Source organism: Perognathus longimembris, chromosome 12, assembly GCF_023159225.1.
Source record: "Perognathus longimembris pacificus isolate PPM17 chromosome 12, ASM2315922v1, whole genome shotgun sequence".
In the NCBI taxonomy this organism is placed as follows: domain Eukaryota; kingdom Metazoa; phylum Chordata; class Mammalia; order Rodentia; family Heteromyidae; genus Perognathus; species Perognathus longimembris.
Genome location: NC_063172.1, coordinates 54,889,064 through 54,906,247, shown reverse-complemented (window position 1 = coordinate 54,906,247; position 17,184 = coordinate 54,889,064). Strand labels below are relative to the sequence as shown.

Genomic DNA, 17,184 nt, shown 5'->3' with positions numbered 1-17,184 from the left:
AGAGATAGTATAGGTACACCACAGGAAGGGGATACAAGAAGATCATCGATAATAAAAGATACAGTTACACATAGCACGTTGAAAGTAGTTACAACAGTAATATAACAATCGTTTCCATAACATGGAGTTCATTTCACTTAGCATCATCTTATGTGTTCATAAGGGTATAGCTACTGGGCTCTTGTGATCCTCTGCTGTGACTTGCCTAAACCTGTACTAATTATTCCCTATGAGGGAGACCGAGTATGTTTCTTTGGGTCTGGCTCACTTCACTTAGTATAATTTTTTTCCAAGTTCTTCCATTTCCTTACAAATGGGGCAATGTCATTCTTTCTGATAGAGGCATAAAATTCCATTGTGTATTTGTACCACATTTTCCTTATCCATTCGTTTACTGAGGGGCATCTGGGTTGGTTCCATATTCTAGCTATGACAAATTGTGCTGCAATGAACATTGTTGTGCTGGTGGCTTTAGTGTGTTCTTGTTTGTGGTCTTTTGGGTAGATGCCCAAAACAGAATGGCCCTTCAACATAGCAATTAAAGACAAGTTGTTCTGATTATGTAATGGCCCCTCAAAAATTGCCTACTTTTATTTTTTCCCCATTTGGTTTATCACCTGTTGTCACTGTTGTTTTTTTGTGTATTTATTTATTTGGTGCCCTGTGTGTTTTATATACGTTTATCTAATTTGAGAAAGTAAAGAATGCTGAGACATAGGACAAAGGGTGAACCAATGCAACAGAATGATACTCACAAGACATTTTGTTGGAAATGAACTTTACCACTTGTGGGGAAGGTACTCAGGGGCAAGGGAAAGTGGAAATAAATGAGGGGCGGCGTAACAGTGTTTGACAAGCAATATACTCATTACCGTCTGTAACTGGTATCCCTCTGTACATCATGTTTTAATAAAATAAACTGTTAAAAGCAGATTTAAAAGCGGGGGGAAAGAAGAACCACAACCAACAGTTTGTTAATCCCATTTGTACAGATTTTTATTTTCCAACTCTCAGGTTCAAGTACCTTTTATAAATATTGATTTTGTGTGTGTGTGTGTGTGTGTGTGTGTGTGTGAAAGGCATTGAAATCACAGGAGCTCAAATCACTCCCATTCATTCCTGTCATCTGTAATGAATTAGCAATTTTAATCCTGTATTATCTTTGTGTGGATTGATAGCTGCTTGATTTGTCAGTTTAGTTTATACAACACAAGTTTTTATATTTTACAGTTGTTACTCTATATTTTTGTTACTAGGTTTCAGTGTGGTTCTTGTTAGAATGAATGACATTCACATGTTGTATTTTAAATTACACTGCAAAAGCCAAACTGATGATTAGTAAATGAACAGTATGCTACCCAGGATAACATAATTTTTTTGATACTAGTGTTTCTTTTGTTTCCTTTATCCAACTTGTGACCCTATGAAATAATTTTGCTTGTTTCATGGAGGGAGAGAAGTTTTGAAGTTCTTGCTGTTTTGAATAGAGAGGCTGATCTGGGAATGTGGCTTAGTGGTAGAGCACTTGCCTAGCATGCATGAAGCCCTGGGCCCATTCCTTAGTACCACATACACAGAAAAGGCCAGAAGTGGCACTATGGCTCAAGTGGTAGAGTGCTAGTCTTGAGCAAAAGAAGCTCAGGGACAGTGCCCAGGCCCTGAATCAAGTCCCTGGACTGGCAAAAAAGAAAGATAAGAGGAGAGAGAGAAAAAGAGAAGAAACATTTAAATCATGAGTTTCAGCATATTTGAACAGTTAACGAGGAATTGAAAAAAGAAAAAGTTGATCAAGCCATATCTCTGAAGAGACGAAGAGCAAAAATAAGAGGATATTACTTTACGTTTCCTAGAGAAAGAATTCATGGTTCTCCTGCCTCAGCTTTCTTAGTGCTTGGATTGTAAGCATGTACCACTATTTCCACTTAAGGAGGAAACTTTGACCAAGTTATGTTTTAGAGAACATTTGAATTGATAAAGATGAAGGAATATTTCTCAGCTAGTGTGACTTAGTAGTACAGCACCAGTCTAGCAAGCTGATAGCTCAGGTTCAAACCCAAGTACTAACCAAAATGTACTTTAAAAGATCTTGAAAATGACATTTTTCTAAAGGAATTGAAAATTAATTACATTTTAGCATTTTCAGGTGTGTGATTCTTGTAATTATAGTGTGTATTTGTGTGTGTGTGTATGTGAGAGAGAGCACACGCGCATCGGTGTGCTTGCTTGCTGCTCCTGGGGCTTGAATTCAGAGCTTGGACACTGCCCCTTAGCTTTTTTGTTCAATGCTAGTGTTTTATCACGTGAGCCTTTTGGTGCTTAATTTGAGAGAAGAATCTTAAGCACTTTCCAGCCTGAGCTAGCTTTGAGCTGTGAGCCACCAATACCCAGTTTAAATTCTTAATTTTGTATAATTCTCTGTTGGTTTTTTTAATCAGTTGGGGAGCTTATTTATAATATTCTTGGTCTTTCTTTGAAAGCATAACTTAGATATTTCCTATATTCCTCTTTCAGATCTTTATTACTTCTGTATCTGAGTCTTCATATAAAAGTAATGTGAAATATATTTTAAACTGTTTCTTGAAATTTGTGTTTATATGTATTTCCTTATCACTTAGCTTGACCCAAAGATTATTCAGCCTTTTATAAAGGAATGCCGTCAAACCATTGTCAAACTTGATAATCAGAATATGAAAGCTATTAAAGGGCTTGAAGATCGACTGTATGCTCTGGACCAGATGATTGCTAGCTGTGGCCGGCTGGTGAATGAACAGAAAGAGCTCGCTCAGGTACTTCTGACCTCCTTCAATAAAAATACATATATTTGCCTTTATAAGTATTGAATTTACCATGTCCATTTGGTATGTTCCATGTTGCAATGAAGAATAAACACTTGTTCCTACAGGTTGAATTTAATGGGATAAAGTGAGTTCAGACTATTTTAGTCTGAGACATAAATCATGAATGTCTTTACTGGGGATCCTTCAGTAGCATAAATTAAACATAGTTTATGTAACTATACTTCTTTTGATAGTTATTTGGGTTGATGCATCTTTCTTTACATATGTAGACTAGTATTTCATTAGGTACAACATTTCCAATAAATATGATAAAAGCAATTTTCTCTTTATTGTAATATACTTTCCCTGGCTTGTCATTCACCTGTTTATCTCACTGTTTTTTATAAGCATCTATATAATATGACTGATATTTTCTGTATTCAGATTATATTCCTACTTTAGCTGGTAGCTATGTCCTTTGTTACTTTATATTCTATGCATCCACAGTGTGTGTGTGTGTGTGTGTGTGTGTATGTGTGTATGTGTATGTGTGTGTATGTATGTATGTATGTGTATGTTTCCAAACATGAAAAAAATTTAATTCTAGGTCTAGGATTTTTTTGTTCTTAAACTGCAGCTTTTCTTTTTTTTAAGTTTCAAAATTGTTATTATAGGACTAGTGGTAAAGTGTTTGCCTGGTATACATGAAGCCCTGGGTTTGATTCCTAAGCACCACATATATAGAAAAAGCCAGAAGTGGCGCTGTGGCTCACGTGGTAGATTGCTAGCTTTGAGCAAAATGAAGCCAGGGACAGTGCTCAGACCCTGAGTCCCAAGCCCCAGGACTGGCAAAAAAAAAAAAAAATGTTATTATATAAAGCTGATGTACAGAGGGGTTACAGTTACATAAACCAAGTTACCTGGACAGTGTTACCTATTCCCTCATACTCTCCCAGTTTTTCCTTCCTATCCCCACCCACAAATTGTGTAGTTCATTTTCGACATAGTGTCTGGTGATCACCACTTTGTCCTTCCATTTCTGTGCCCCTTCTTGCCCTCCTAAAGACAGATAACAACAAAGGAAAAAAAACACCTTTAATTCCATTTCCTGATGTTCATTTTGTTAAATATTAATTTTATACAATTAGAGGCACAGAGGCATCGCACCTTTGTATTCCTCCCCTAAAGTATCCTCCTTTGGTATCACCGTATGTGAATGCCTAGAGGCCAGTATAATTTATCATCATATCCCGTGTGTTTTAGGTCTAGCTTCTGCATATGAGAGAAAACAAATGTCATTTGTGCCTCTAAGCTTGGCTTACCTCACTTAACATGATTTCTTCTAAGTCCATCATTTCTCAGCAAGTGACATAATAATATTCTTTCTAAAGGCTATGTAAAATACTGTTGTGTATAGATTCCACATTTTTTTGATCCACTAATCTATTATAGGTCTTCTGGGTTGTTCCAAAAACTTTGCTATTGTGTTCTCAGGGATTTTGGGATTTTTTTTTTAGCATTGTTAGGAACCATAATAGGCAAGTACTCTACCATTGAGCCCACATGTTTAGTTATGAGGGGAATTTAAAAATCTTATTTGAAAGTTGAATGATTTAACAAATGATTTTTTCTCATAACTGAATGTCCATGTCATTCATGAAAGAAAAGTAAATGTTCTTTAATATTTTTTTCAAAGGGATTTTTAGCTAACCAGATGAGAGCTGAAAATTTGAAGGATGCATCTGTATTACCTGATTTGTGCCTGAGTCATGCAAATCAGTTGATGATTATGTTGCAGAATCATAGAAAATTGTTGGATATTAAACAGAAGTGTACCACTGCCAAACAAGAACTAGCAAATAATTTACATGTCAGACTAAAGTAAGTGATTCTGTCTTTTTAATTTAGAATCTTTCTAGTTTCTGCTTACTTTTCTGTAGTAATAATTCCTCTCTAATGCAGTATTAAAATAGTGATTCCCTGGGGATTAGACTGTTTTTTGAAGAGCTTTTATGTCTTGCTTTCCATAGCGTAACAAACTTTTGAGTCTGCTGAAAATAATGAATTTTGTTCTGTAGGTGGTGTTGCTTTGTGATGCTTCATGCTGATCAGGATGGAGAGAAATTGCAAGCATTGCTCCGTCTTGTAATAGAACTGTTAGAAAGAGTCAAAATTGTTGAAGCTCTTAGTACAGTTCCTCAAATGTATTGCCTAGCTGTTGTTGAAGTTGTAAGGAGAAAAATGTTCATTAAACACTACAGAGAGGTATGCAGTGTGAATTATTTTAATTAACTATGAACATTAATGATTTGGCATTGCTGTTAATAACAAGCTTTTCTGCTCGTAGTGGGCTGGTGCTCTAGTCAAAGATGGAAAGCAGTTGTATGAGGCTGAAAAGTCCAAAAGGGAATCCTTTGGGAAATTATTTAGTAAGTCTTTTTCAGTAATAACTATTTATTTGCTTGTTTGTTAGTTTGTTTATTGGTCATGGGGCTTGAACTCAGGGTCTGGGCACTGCCTCTGAGGTTTTTTGCTCAAGACTAGCACTCTACCACTTTGAGGCACAGTTCTACTTCTGGTTTTTAGGTTGTTAATTGGAGATAAGAGTCTCACAGACTTTCCTGCCGGGTTGGGTTGACTTTGAACCTTGACCCTCATCTTTCAGTCTCCTGAGTAGCTAGGATTACAGGCATGAGCCACCAATGCACAGCTTCATTTATGTTTTTTTCAATGAAACAATTTTGGTTGCATAGATGTGACTTATATATAAATTGTACTGTTTGCCTGGGATATTAACTAGCTTTGAAATTTAGAGAAACGTTTGTTTTATAACTTACAGAATTGGTGCTGGGAACGTGGCTCAAGGATCGAGTGCTTGCTTAGCATACATGAAACCCTGGGTTCGATTCCTTAGCACCACATCAACAGAAAAAGCCAAAAGTGACACTGTGGCTCAAGAGGTAGAGTGCTAGCTTTGAGAAAAAAAAAAAAAAAAAGAATCCAGGGACAGTGCTCACTCAGGCCCTGAGTCCAAGCCCCAGAACTGTCAAAAACAAAACAAAACAAAAAACCCAACAAACCAACTAGTAGTGTTGGAGCCATTGTTCAGTTTTAAGTCTGGAACATGTCATGTTTTGAATAAGTTTGTCAAGCCAGAGATAGTTTTTTATTTTAAAGTTCTAAAATAACGATTGTTAATTTCTTTACACAGGGAAGTCTTTTTTAAGAAACCGTCTGTTTAGGGGACTGGACTCCTGGCCCCCTTCCTTTTGTGTATGTATATTCTATCTGTGATTAAATTTATATGTTATAAAATCTCTTTTTTTTAGAAGTAGAGGTATATATCAGAAGTAGAATTACTTATAACTTTATTAAATCAGTGAGATGTTTTTTAACTTTAAAAGTTAGCTGGAATGAGTTTCAAGGTATATTTCTAATTTTTTTCTATTTACAATTTTATATTAATAGCTCCTATTATACTGTTAAGATTGGTAGGACTAGATGACCACCCCCCCCACTTTTTTTCCTATCTTCCTTTTCCTCATTCTTCTTCCCTAGCTTTGCCTTCTCTCTGCCCTTTTGTCTCCTATACCTTAATGGCTTGGCAAATCAGAATGGGATAACTCTCCAGTAAGTCTTCATTGGAATTAAACTGTGGAAAATGAGTTTTGTGTATTTCTAAATTAGTTTTATCTAATGTATTGATTTTTTTTAATTGAGAAGAAATATTTGCATGACTTTCTGTCTCTAACTTCTTTGCTATAAAACAGGGAGGAACAAGCATATTCACTGACCACAAAAAATTCATACCCTGATCTGTTAAATGCTTAGAAAATCTACATATTATGTTTTCTTCGGATAATTTAAATTTCTAATTATTTTCTCCCTTAATTGTGATAAGATCATTTGACACATTTTGCCAGTTTATTGTACTGAATTTAATTATAGTAAGAAGCCATACTTTAATTAGTCTTTTTTTTTTTTTTTTTGCTCTATACAGACTCAGAAGCCTAGAAAGTTTGACTGTGAACTTCCAGATATTTCATTAAAAGATTTACAGTTTCTGCAGTCATTTTGTCCTTCAGAAGTTCAGCCATTCCTCAGGTAAATGTCGTTAGTATTTTTATCTTCATTTCTAAAATTTCAGTGTTTTCATTGTATAGAAAGTAGCACTAGTACTTAAGAGGTACTAGGATTAAGAAATATTTTATAATGTCCTGGCTCCTTTACAACTGCTTTGGGAAATTTGGGGGTAATGTAGATCTTCAGAAAACAAAGATAATGCCATTTATTCTTTAGTAAAAGTTACTGTGACATGGCATACTGATATAAAACGTCTTAACACCTTACTGATTATGACTAGACTTCTTCAAGTTTTCCTGATGTTGATTAAAGAGGAATTGGTATGCTATTAATTATTTTTGATGTAAGGAATAATTTGTTTGCAGTTATCTATCTTCTGTGTAAGAAACCAGAAGTTAATTGACTTGTGTTCTTTTTCAGGATCCCTTTACTTTGTGACTTTGAACCTCTTCACCAGCATGTACTTGCCCTACACAATTTGGTAAAAGCCGCACAAAGTTTGGACGAAATGTCACAGACCATTACAGATCTGCTGAATGAACAAAAGGCAAATGTTTTTTGTTTTTTTTTTAAATCACTTCCACTCATCAGTGTATGATGCTTGTATCACTACAGCTCTTTAAGGCTTTTTCCTCTGTCTTCTAGGTATCTGTCAGTCAGTCGTCCCCACAATCAGCCTCTTCCCCAAGGATAGAAAGTGCAACAGGAATTACAACTACTACCTCACCAAGAACTCCTCCTCCACTCACTGTTCAGGATCCCTTATGTCCTGCAGTATGCCCCTTAGAAGAATTATCTCCAGATAGCATTGATGCACATACATTTGATTTTGAAACTATTCCCCATCCAAACATAGAACAAACTATTCACCAAGTTTCTTTAGACTTGGATTCGTTAGCAGAGAGTCCTGAGTCAGATTTTATGTCTGCTGTGAACGAGTTTGTGATAGAAGAAAATTTATCATCTCCTAATCCTATAAGTGATCCACAAAGTCCAGAAATGATGGTGGAATCACTTTATTCATCAGTCATCAATGCAATCGATAGTAGACGAATGCAGGATACAAATACTTGTGGTACAGAGGATTTTGGAGGTCGTGCTTCTCTGAATGTCCGATTGGAAAAATGTAGAGTTGTTGCCCAAGAATCTCACTTCAGTATACAGACTATCAAGGAAGACCTTTGCCACTTCAGAACATTTGTACAAAAAGAGCAGTGTGACTTCTCAAATTCTTTAAAATGTACAGCACTAGAAATAAAAAACATTATTGACAAAGTAAAATGCTCCTTGGAAATAACACTAAAAGAAAAGCATCAAAAGGAACTACAGACTCTAAAAAGTGAATATGAAGGGAAACTTGATGCACTAGTAAAGGAGAGTGAAGAAAATGAAAAGAAAATTAAAAAACTGAAAGGAGACTTAGTATGCCTTGAGGAAGTGTTACAAAATAAAGATAATGAATTTGCCCTGATTAAGCATGAAAAGGAAGCTGTCATTTGTATGCAGAATGAGAAAGATCAGAAACTGTTGGAGATGGAAAATATTATGCACACTCAGGATTGTGAAATTCAAGAACTGAAACAGTCACGAGAGATAGTGTTAGAAGACTTGAAAAAACTCCATGTTGAAAGTGATGAGAAAATAGAATTATTGAGGGCAGAACTTCAGTGCTTAGAGCAAAGCCACCTAAAGGAATTGGAGGACACACTGCATGTCAGGCATACACAAGAGTTTGAGAAAGTTAGGACAGACCACCAAGTTTCCTTGGAGAAATTGAAACAGGAAAATCAACAAAGAATTGATCAAATACAAGAGTTTCATGCCACAACTGTTCAGGAAAAAGAACAACAGCTGCAGGAATTGAAACTCAAGGTTTCTGATTTGTCAGACATGAGATGCAAGTTAGAGGTTGAACTTGCATTGAAGGAAGCAGAAACTGATGAAATAAAAATTTTGCTGGAAGAAAGCAAAACACAGCAGAAAGAGACTTTGAAATCCCTTCTTGAACAAGAGACCGAGACTTTGAGAACAGAAATAAATAAACTAAACCAAAAAATTCAAGATAATAATGAAAATTATCAGGTGGGTCTAGCTGAGCTAAGAGCTTTAATGACAATTGAAAAAGATCAATGCATTTCAGAGTTAATTAGTCGGCACGAAGAAGAATCTAATCTACTTAAAACTGAATTAGACAAAGTAACATCTTTGCATAACCAAGCATTTGAAATAGAAAAGAACTTAAAAGAACAAATAGTTGAATTGCAGATTAAATTGAACTCCGAATTGAATGTTCTTGAAAAACAAAAGGATGAACAAATCACCCAACAAGAAGAGAAATATGAAGCTATTATACAGAACCTTGAGAAAGACAAAGAGACATTGCTCATAAACCATGAACAAGACAAAGAACAGTTAATCCAGAAGCTTAATTGTGAAAAAGATGAAGCTATTCAGTCTGCACTGAGAGAATTTAAATTGGAGAGAGAAGTTGTGGAAAAAGAATTATTAGAAAAAATAAAACATCTTGAGAATCAAATAGCAAAAAGGTAAGAATTTAGTCTGTAATTACAAAATTAAAATATTGATTATTGAAATGTGTGAATACTCACAGTATCTGTTTTTGGGGAATTGTGGTAATTGGGATATTTATTTTTTATAAATAAAAAGTTGTATTTTTTAGTAATTTTTTTTCTTTTTTTGTGGTGGTACTGGGGTCTGAACTTTGCACTTGATTAGCCTGTGCTCTCCCGTATGAGCCACGTCTTTAGCCCCTAGTCATTATTATACATAAAAGTAATAGACTGTAAATCTATTAATGGCTTTGAAAAATGAGTCCATGTTTTTGGATTTTTAGGAAAACACTTGAAAATTTGAAACATTTCAGTGATCTTTTTAAGCTCTCCATGTTTTCACTAAATTATTTGGTTGAAATTAACTTGTTTTTATTGCTTGTATGTATGTACTAAAACAAAATTTTCTTTGAATGTTGTTTAGAAACAGCTAAATCATAGATGAGGAATATGCAGTGTTGATTTTTGTTATTTCCTGATATTGTAATTTCATTAATTTTCTGTGTGCTTGGAGAATTTTTTAAATTCAGGTGTGGTGCTGTGGTTGTATTTTGTTTGTGGGGTGGTATGGGGTTGTTTTTTTTTGTCGTTTTTACATTTAAAAAAATTATTGTCTCATGTCATGATCACAGAGGGTGGTTTTTAGTGTTTCAACTTTTAAAAAATTTGTGATGAGATTTTGTGACCCAATAAATAGTTTACAGCACATAATTGGTATCAATTAGTTCTGTCATTAATTTTTAAAGTGAATATTTATACCCTCCCCTCTGATTTGAAAGTAAATGCCATTTTTGCATTCTAGGGGGCAGAATTTAGTAGGAGAATTAGTACTTGAATGCATGTTTACAAATCTGAGGTACAGTAGTCCCTAAAGTCATTACTGAGAAGAGTAATATCAAAGAACCATACTGAATGGTAGTTTAAAGGGTGATATTCCTATTGCAATAGGAAAAAAGAGACAGCTGTATAGAAAGAACTAGGCTCAAATTTGTTCATAGCATGGACTACTTGAAGTTTGCCATGGGGAAATAGGGAAGAGGTTAGTGAAGATAAAGGGAATTCTAGTCAAACTACTCCAATAAGAGTTACTGAAAGTGTGCTGAAGTGATATCCAGGAAAGGAGAAGAGGAACTTGATAAGATGTTAAGGGCAATCAGATATCTCTAGAGTCAGGAGTTCTCTCCAGATTGACCTACCGAGCTTCTTAGTACAACTGGGTAATAATACAGACTCAACAAGAACAGATGCCAAGATTACAGCATAGAACACTTAGAAGAAAAGCCTATTAATATCTAGCCAGAGATAGTCTTTGTTCATTTAAAAGTGAACTGTCAGGAAGACAGACACTGAAGCACTTAAGGAAGCTGAATGTTTTCTGTCTCACGGGCAAGCTACTGCAGCATTCAAGAATCTCTTCAAAGCAGCAGTGTTCTGGTTTAACCTACTGCTTAAAATAGGTAGCTCTCAGTTGTCTTGCCAAGAAGCTCCTGTGAAACTACATTTGGCTACAAGCACCTCGGGAAAATCAGCCTGGGCTTCTCTTCTACCTTCCAAACATTGCAGGTGTTCTTTTCATTGTTAAACTTGAAGATGAACAAGGGATTCTGGTCAATGTAGCATATTTGCATTGAAGTGTGAAAGGGTTAGATCAATGCCAAGGGGAAAACAGACTATCCAGCATTGTAAACCATATTTTAAACTCAGCAGTCTCTTTTTTGCCCATATTGAAATTTTAATAAAGACACTTCAATATCCTATTTGTTTGATGTGGTGCAACTTATGTTCCTTCTTCAGATACCCTTTCCCTCTCTTTAAAAAATGGGACTCAGACTCATCACTGTAGCTCTTCAAAGGTGAATAGTTGATTTTCATTTTCCTTTCTGTTGTCATAATCTCTTTGATAGGTTAAAAGCTGAAATAAAGTGTTAGCTGCCATTATTATACCATATTTTATACCTAGGTAATTGGAGAATAGGCTAAAAAAATTGATATGTTTAGGCTTAATTACTAGTCTTCATTTATGTAGCCAGCATCCTTTTATTACCCAGTCCATGTTTTACCTTAGCAAGTGTTTCAACTGATTTTTAGTTCTTTGCCTGACATATGTATGATTTAAATCTTTGTTTCTAAAGTAGAGACTGCCACTAATGTGATACTTCTGTAATACAATTGCTGTAGTTTTTCATTGAATTTTTTTCGATCATCATACATAGTAGTATCGATATGAGGAGTTGCCCCAGAAAATCCACCTGGATTTCATTAATATTCCTGTCTATACTCATTGTGTAGAAGCAACCTGTTTCTCAGTGGAAGAAGTTCTATGTTTCAGTGAGTGATGGGGAATATGTAGCAGCTTCAATTATTGATTCTTGGTTTAATATTATGAAGAGCCCTTACCAGCCCAGTGGCAGAATAAAGGTTCTTTTAGTTTAGGGAAACACTGGTTGTGTTTCTTGATTGAAGAATTGATTTTAATGGAATAAAGTCACTTCTCTAAATCAACATGATCCCAACTTGTGAATTTTTATTTACAGTTCTTGAAGCAATAGGTTTTTCAGTTTTCAGTTCTGTTTTTTTCTAATATATCCTGACTGTTGGAGAATTATCACATAATGTGTGGTCTCTGTTTCAGAGGATATACTGCATTTGGAAATCACATTAGCCATAATATATCACACATCTGCAGTACATTTATTGTTCAACAATTTTGTCAGAACTGTAGCAAGACCGGTGACATCCATGATTATGAGATCATGACTACACATTTTTCACTAAATATCTTTGTTCAGAAGTGATTTTAGAGAGTACAGTGTTTTAAATGGAATACTGGTTTTGGCAAAAAAATATTGTATGGAAGGCTATAGTCCATTTGGAGAATATCTAATCTTGTGAAGACAGATTGGTGTTCCCTTTCGTGATGGTTGTGATTTGGTATCATCAGCCTGCCATCAGATGCCTGCTGGACTCCTTTAGGAACACTGAAGCACCAGGCTTGAAGGGACGTGCTCAGTTTTTGTTGTTATGTAGAAATCCATATTTCTAAACCCATTTATAACCTCACTTCTGCTGCCAGGGAAACTTGAGACTGAAACATAGGTGTGACTAGAGATGAATTACTGATATCCATTGGAGAATTGAACTTGTTCCTTAGAGGTTCCTTACAGGTAGACACAATAATCTCAATAGGATTTAAATATTCTCAGAGTCCTCATATTTCATTCCTGTTTTAAGAGCTATAAATTCACATTCCACAAGTTTATTACAAACGTTCAATTCCTTCACCAACTAGGCACACTATGCCGTCTCCATGAATCATTCCACGAATCATTGTAGCCTTTGCCATTTCTCCTTTTTTGTGTTGGTCCTGGGACTTGAACTTAGGGCCTGGGTGCTGTCTCTTGCTGTTTTGCTCAAAGCTAGTGCAGTACCACTTGAGTCACAGCTCCACTTCTGGCATTCTGGTGGTTAAATTGGAGACAAGAGGGTCACAGGACTTCCCTGCCCAGGATAGCTTTGAACTGCAAGAAACAGATCTAAGCCTCCTGAGTAGTTACTATTACAAATGTGAGCCATTGGCACCTGGCCAGCATTTCTCCTTTTAAGTGCACTTTCTGATAAATAACCCATGTAAAGATTTCACTAACATTCTTCTAGGTTCCCCACCATTGTGGTTCTGATGGGTTCACCTATGCTTTTGAAGAATGTCAGTATGTTGCGTAGAATCGCTAGGTTCCAAGCTTGCCAGGTTTTTTTTTTCTCATTGTAAATGCCACAGTTACACAGGAAAGAGGCAATGCAGCAGGAACCTGAAGCTCCTATACCTTCCTGTGCCTTCAATATTCGTTTGAGCTGAATATTATGTATGCCACTTGATGAGAGAGTATTGTGCATTAGGTAGCCACGTTCTTAGAGTACCTTAGGGGGGTCATTATCAGTTTTCGGTGTATATCAAGCCATAACTTATTTTCCAAAAGGCAAACAGTTTTCTATCCCAGATTCCTAAGAGTCTTAATTGTGAATATTCTATAGGACCTCTCACAGGCTCCATACACCATCCATTTCTGTTACAGACACTAAGCATCTACTAGAAAATGTGACCCAAAGGCAAAAGCAACATGTATACTGATATAGACCTATCACAAGATCATTTTTACTTTGAGGCCTATACAGACTTCCAAGTTTTTGGCTCAAGACAGTATGTCCAAATGAGCTGCATGTTGCCTCTGAGGTTAATGCTTATTGGGCAACATTTCTACTTTAATTGTTCTATTTTTTCTTCTTTTGTTTCTTGGACAGTTATGGAGCTTAAAGCTTGAACACAAGGACCTGGGCGCTGTCCCTGAGCCCTTTTGCCTAAGGCTAGCCACACTCTACCACTTTGAGCCACAGCACCATTTCAGCCAGGTTTTCTTTTAAAACAAAATCCAACCAACTAGATTTATTAGGACTAGAGAGTTAATAAACTCTAATCCTAAGTAAAAATGTACTGCTATCAGTATAGATAAAAACAAACTTGCCTATGATTCAAACCAGAGATTAATAAACTAGGTTTGTGAAATCTATTTGCCACTTGTGAATACAGTGGAGTATCATGTGTTACTGTCCCATATCCCCCTCTAACTCTAGCCCTTATCCATGGTTTCACTTACCTGTAGTCAGCCCGCCTCATTATGCTTCGATGATCCTTCTGATGTAGGTCATTGGTAGCCTGACGCTATGTAACAGAGGCTACCTCATTTACCTCGCTTCATCTCAACATGTAGACATTATCGTCTCTCATCATCACAAGAAAGAAGGGTGAGTATAGTAAATTAGGATATTTTGAGAGACCACATTTATATAACTTACTTTAGTATATTATAACTTCTGTTTTGTTGTCATTTTTACTGTGCCTAATTTATATTAATTAAAAACTTTGAAACTAGGTATTTATGCATAGGAAAATACATAATATATTTAAGGTTTGTGCTATCTGATTTCAGGTATTTTTTGGAGGAATTTGAAATATACATCCCACAGATAAGGCAAGCTTGTGTTCCAACGGAATACTGCCAATATTGCAATAGAATACTGCTATGTCCATTAATTTGTATATTGCCTGTAACCCTGTTTGTCAAGAATTGAGTAGTTGAAATGGAGATCATTACATAAATATTGCTACTCATTTCCAACAGAAAATTTCAACTCCTACTTTTAACTAATAGGAATTTGGGTGGGGAAGGTATGTTGCCAAACTAGTAAGTATTTGTCAAATAGAGGTCTTACTGATTTGATCCATCAAGAAAATGGGTCAACAGTGGTTGTTAGTTTGTTTGTTTGTTTGTTTTTTGGCCAGTCCTGGGCCTTGGACTCAGGGCCTGAGCACTGTCCCTGGCTTCCTTTTGCTCAAGGCTAGCACTCTGCCACTTGAGCCACAGTGCCACTTCTGGCCGTTTTCTGTATATGTGGTGCTGGGGAATCGAACCCAGGGCCTCATGTATACGAGGCAAGCTCTCTTGCCACTAGGCCATATCCCCAGACCAACAGTGGTTGTTAGACAACCCCTAATTTTATGATAATCCATTGCAAATTTCTTCTGGGTAGGACATATGTAGATTAAATAAGTATATATTAAAAATCTCATATGAAGTGAGATAAGAAAGTTCAACTTGCCTTTTCTGCCATAACAGTTTTCATTCCATGAGTAAGAGAACTTATATGTATAGTGTGATTTGTTCCAGTACTGATTCTGGACTTTAACAAGTTTCATGGGAGAGACCCAGTGGGCTCTTAACGTTCAAATAATACACGTTACCCTGATAGGCCACAGTGGGTTGAGGATGAGCCAGTATAGAAGACCATAGATCCTTTGACATTGTAGTTGATTATTGGTACAGATCTCAGACTTGGGTAAGGAGTAGGATTCTCTCGACTTAGATTTCCTTTTAGGTTTAGATTTAGTCTGAAGTATAGAGTTGATAGTTTTAACAAGCCTTTAATCAGCTCATTCTATGACAGAACCACTGTGAAAAATGCTTTAGGAAAAACTGGTTACTGCTCTGGCTCTGCTACCTTTAATGGAACCACATGACATCCTTGGTGGTTATACGTCACAAACTGATCTTTGGCACTGCAGCATCCTGTCATTCCCATTATATGTATTAATTACATTTCGGGCACTATAACTTTTACACTTTTATATTTCTCGAAGTCTTGGATATCCTTTAGATATCCTTGGATATCCTTTAGACCCTTCCAGAAGAACTACCTTCACACGTTTTCATGTAAATCAGAATTATTCTATAATGGGTCACATAGTACATATTTTAGAATTTTCAGGCCACTTATAATCTCAGTCATATGTGCACTTCTTGTGAATGTGTTTCTATCCTTCACATAAGAAACAAGAGTGGTATTTTTAACTTAATCTTCCTCTTATAAAACTAGACTCATACGTCGTTGTGTTCATATTTGGTCATAATTGATAAATCTTCTTGTAGATCAATGTTTCCTGCACTAAAGTGGAGATTTTAAAAGTCATTTTAGTATAATGGCCCATTACATGTTAGTATACATAACTTTTTCATTTGTTTTTGGAGGCATGATCTCCCTATCAACATGATCTTTCCTATATAGAGGCTGGCCTTTATCCTGCTTTGGCTTCCCAAATACTGAAATTTACCAGTGTGGGTAACCAGAGTCCAGCATGTTTTGTTTTGTTTTTAGTGAAAGCTGTTTTCTGTAGTGAAAATTGGAAGTGTCATTGCTTTATATATTTGAAAAAGCTCTTTGTTGTTTGGCTATAGATCCTCCTGTTTGCTTTGTGGCCATGTTCAGCAACTTACAAAAAAGAGGTAGTAGACTGAATGTGCCTATTTGTATCAAGGGCCGCCTCCTGTCATCTCATTTTTATGCTTGTTTGGAAAATATCAGTTGCTAACATTGAGTCTGAAACCTGTAGCTATTTACAATGAAATTCTAAGTAATTTCATATGAATTCAGAACCAAGTTTCTCCTTCCTGTTCTACTTTTCCCTTGGTCCTTTTTCTTCATATCTCTTCATAGTTTCTGCTGAAATAAATATTGCTTTACAGTTACTCTCAGGTTAAGTTTGAATGAGTGGTGGATCTAGAAATAAATTGTGGGGAAAAGTTGTTGAAAGGATGGACTTGTTGAGAATGGAACCAACTTGAGATGAAGTGACCGTAATCTCTAGACAAAGAGGTTGTTGGCTGTGTAGGGATCTTCTGAAGAAACCTATTTTGAAACACGACCCAAAGCTTTGTCTTTGATTTGTTACTTGAAATCAAACAACTACAAATGTAAACTGTTAAGCCATGGAATGCCCTGGCCTACCAGTGTTGTATTTTACAGCAGCAGTGAGGTCATTACTACCCTCAAATCTAAGCAGATATCAGATTTTCTTGTTTTTCAGACTTTTCTCCCTTTATAATGGTTTCTCTGGCTGGCTGATCTTAACAAATAAAACAACTTTTTTTTTTTTTTTTTTTTTTTTTTGCCAGTCCTGGACCTTGGACTCAGGGCCTCAGCACTGTCCCTGGCTTCTCTTTGCTCAAGGCTAACACTCTGCCACTTGAGCCACAGAACCACTTCCAGTTTTTTTCTACATATGTGGTGCTGAGGAATCAAACCCAAGGCTTCATGTATACGAGAGGAGTACTTTACCACTAGGGTATAGTCCCAGCCCTAGCTTGGTTATTTTTAAAAACATCATCTCAAACTTCATTATTGATAGCAAGACCCTGATGGCAAAA

At 36.0% G+C, this 17,184-nt stretch overlaps 1 protein-coding gene across 3 annotated transcripts in view; it reads left to right on the top strand.

Annotated features, from left to right (window-relative positions):
* Window positions 1–17,184, top strand: part of Rb1cc1 (RB1 inducible coiled-coil 1) — an 83,063-nt gene that overhangs the window by 44,504 nt on the left and 21,375 nt on the right. For all 3 annotated transcript variants that reach the window (XR_007212864.1, XM_048359270.1, XM_048359269.1), the window contains exons 8-15: window positions 2,616–2,786; window positions 4,474–4,658; window positions 4,856–5,042; window positions 5,125–5,206; window positions 5,989–6,050; window positions 6,778–6,881; window positions 7,281–7,407; window positions 7,506–9,406. Coding sequence is in view for 2 of the 3 variants with exons in the window: in XM_048359270.1 (XP_048215227.1) it covers window positions 2,616–2,786; window positions 4,474–4,658; window positions 4,856–5,042; window positions 5,125–5,206; window positions 5,989–6,050; window positions 6,778–6,881; window positions 7,281–7,407; window positions 7,506–9,406 (2,819 nt within the window). In the remaining variant the exon portion in view is untranslated. The remainder of the gene's footprint in view (window positions 1–2,615; window positions 2,787–4,473; window positions 4,659–4,855; window positions 5,043–5,124; window positions 5,207–5,988; window positions 6,051–6,777; window positions 6,882–7,280; window positions 7,408–7,505; window positions 9,407–17,184) is intronic.